At 57.6% G+C, this 1,564-nt stretch overlaps 1 protein-coding gene across 1 annotated transcript in view; it reads right to left on the bottom strand.

The window, feature by feature from the left end:
* ETH_00040600 (uncharacterized protein) overlaps positions 1-1,307 on the bottom strand; it is a gene marked incomplete at both ends in the record, with an annotated part of 1,347 nt that extends 40 nt beyond the window's left edge. The window contains one exon of the mRNA XM_013376314.1: positions 2-1,307. Within this exon, the coding sequence (XP_013231768.1) occupies positions 2-1,307 (1,306 nt within the window). The remainder of the gene's footprint in view (position 1) is intronic.
* Between the last annotated feature and the right edge of the window lie 257 nt (positions 1,308-1,564).

Below are 1,564 nucleotides of genomic sequence, written 5' to 3'. Positions count from 1 at the left end.
GAAGCAGCAGAAGCAGCAGCAGCAGCAGCAGACCTCTGCCTCAAGCCGTAATAGCTGACTTCTTTCTCCCGTGTCTTCTTAGCAGCAAAATGAAAAGGCTGTGGGGTGGCCAGCGGCAGCACTGCAGCACGCCGCAGGAAGCGTTTGCTGCCAGCTTCTCTTTCAAGAGTTCGTTTCCCTCTCTGTCCTGCTGCTGCTGCTGGCGTCCGTGCTGCTGCTGCTGCTGGTGCTGCTGCTGCTGCTGGGTCTGCTGCTGCTGCTGCTACTGCTGGTGCTGCTGCTGCGCATGCAGCAGCTGGCAGCGCGTACTTGCTGTCCGTCGCGGCATCTGCTGTCACATCCCAGCCACAGAATCGTTTGCTGCTATCGCTGAGCTGCTGCTGCTGTTGCTGTTGCTGCTGCTGCAGTTCCTGCAGCTCTTGATGCTGCGTCAGGAGAAGTTGTTGCTGCAGCTGCTGCTGCTCGGGCAACGGGAGGTGGTGTTGCTGCATCTGTTGCTGCTGCATCTGCAGCTGGAGTTGATGCTGCAATTGTTGCTGCTGCAGCTGTTGGTACTGCAATTGCTGTTGCTGCTGCAACAGCACCTGCTGCTGTTCAGTGTATGTAAGGCTCGGGTTCTGCTGCTGCTGCTGTTGCTGCTGCTGCAGTTGCAGCAGCTGCTGCTCCTGCTGCTGCAGTTGCAGCAGCTGCTGCTCCTGCTGCTGCTGCTGGTCTTTGCCTGTCAAGTAATATGAGCCCACGGGCAGCGCACCTTGAGGGCCGATGAGGACAGAAGAAGCCGGCGGAGCAAAACTTTGCTGCAGCAGCAGCGGCTGCTGCTGCTGCTGCTGCTGTTGCTCCTGCTGTTGCGCATGCTGCTGCTGACGCTGCTTCTGGGGCTGCTGCTGCTGCAGGTTGATGGCTCCCAGACGCTCGGGGAGACACAGGAAATCGTCGGCCCCACAAACAAAGCCGCTGTTGCTGCTGCTGCTGCTGCTGCTGCAGGCTGTGGGTGATAGAGCATCTGTGGGAATCAGCAGCGGGGAAGCCGCAAGGCGGCTCTCATTGCAGCTGTCGCAAGACAAAGCCGGAGAGACAATAACAGGTGTTGCTGCACCTCCTGCTGCTGCTGACGCTGCTGCTTTGCTTGCTGCCACAGCTTTGTTTGTTGCTGGTCCTTTGCCTGCTGCTGCTGTCTTGCTTCCCGTTGCAGTTGGTGCATTTGCTGCAGTTCCTGCTGCTGCTGGAACAGCAGCTGCTGCAGCATCCGTGGTCTCTGAGCTGCCTAAACACTCCAGCGCCTTCATGCCTGCCGCTCTAACGCGCATTTCGCCTGCAAATAAAAACCCCAAACCCTAAACTCTAAACCCTTAAGCCCCAAAAACCCTAGAAACCCTAAAACCCCTAAAGAGCTAAACCCTGAGCACTGAAAACCCTACATCCTAAACCCCACACCCCACACCCCAAACCATACAAACCCTCTAAACCCCAAACCCTAAACCCTAGACCCTGGCTGACCCCTAGCTCCTCTGAGGTGCGCGTTATGTTTCTTGACTTCCTGTGCATGGCCTTGCGCTGCTGCAGC

This window comes from Eimeria tenella, genomic scaffold (assembly GCF_000499545.2).
Source record: "Eimeria tenella Houghton genomic scaffold, Eth_scaff3310, whole genome shotgun sequence".
NCBI classification, from domain to species: Eukaryota; Apicomplexa; class Conoidasida; order Eucoccidiorida; family Eimeriidae; genus Eimeria; species Eimeria tenella.
The sequence above is the reverse complement of the archived record's forward strand: the minus strand, read 5'-3'. Positions and strand labels throughout refer to the sequence as shown.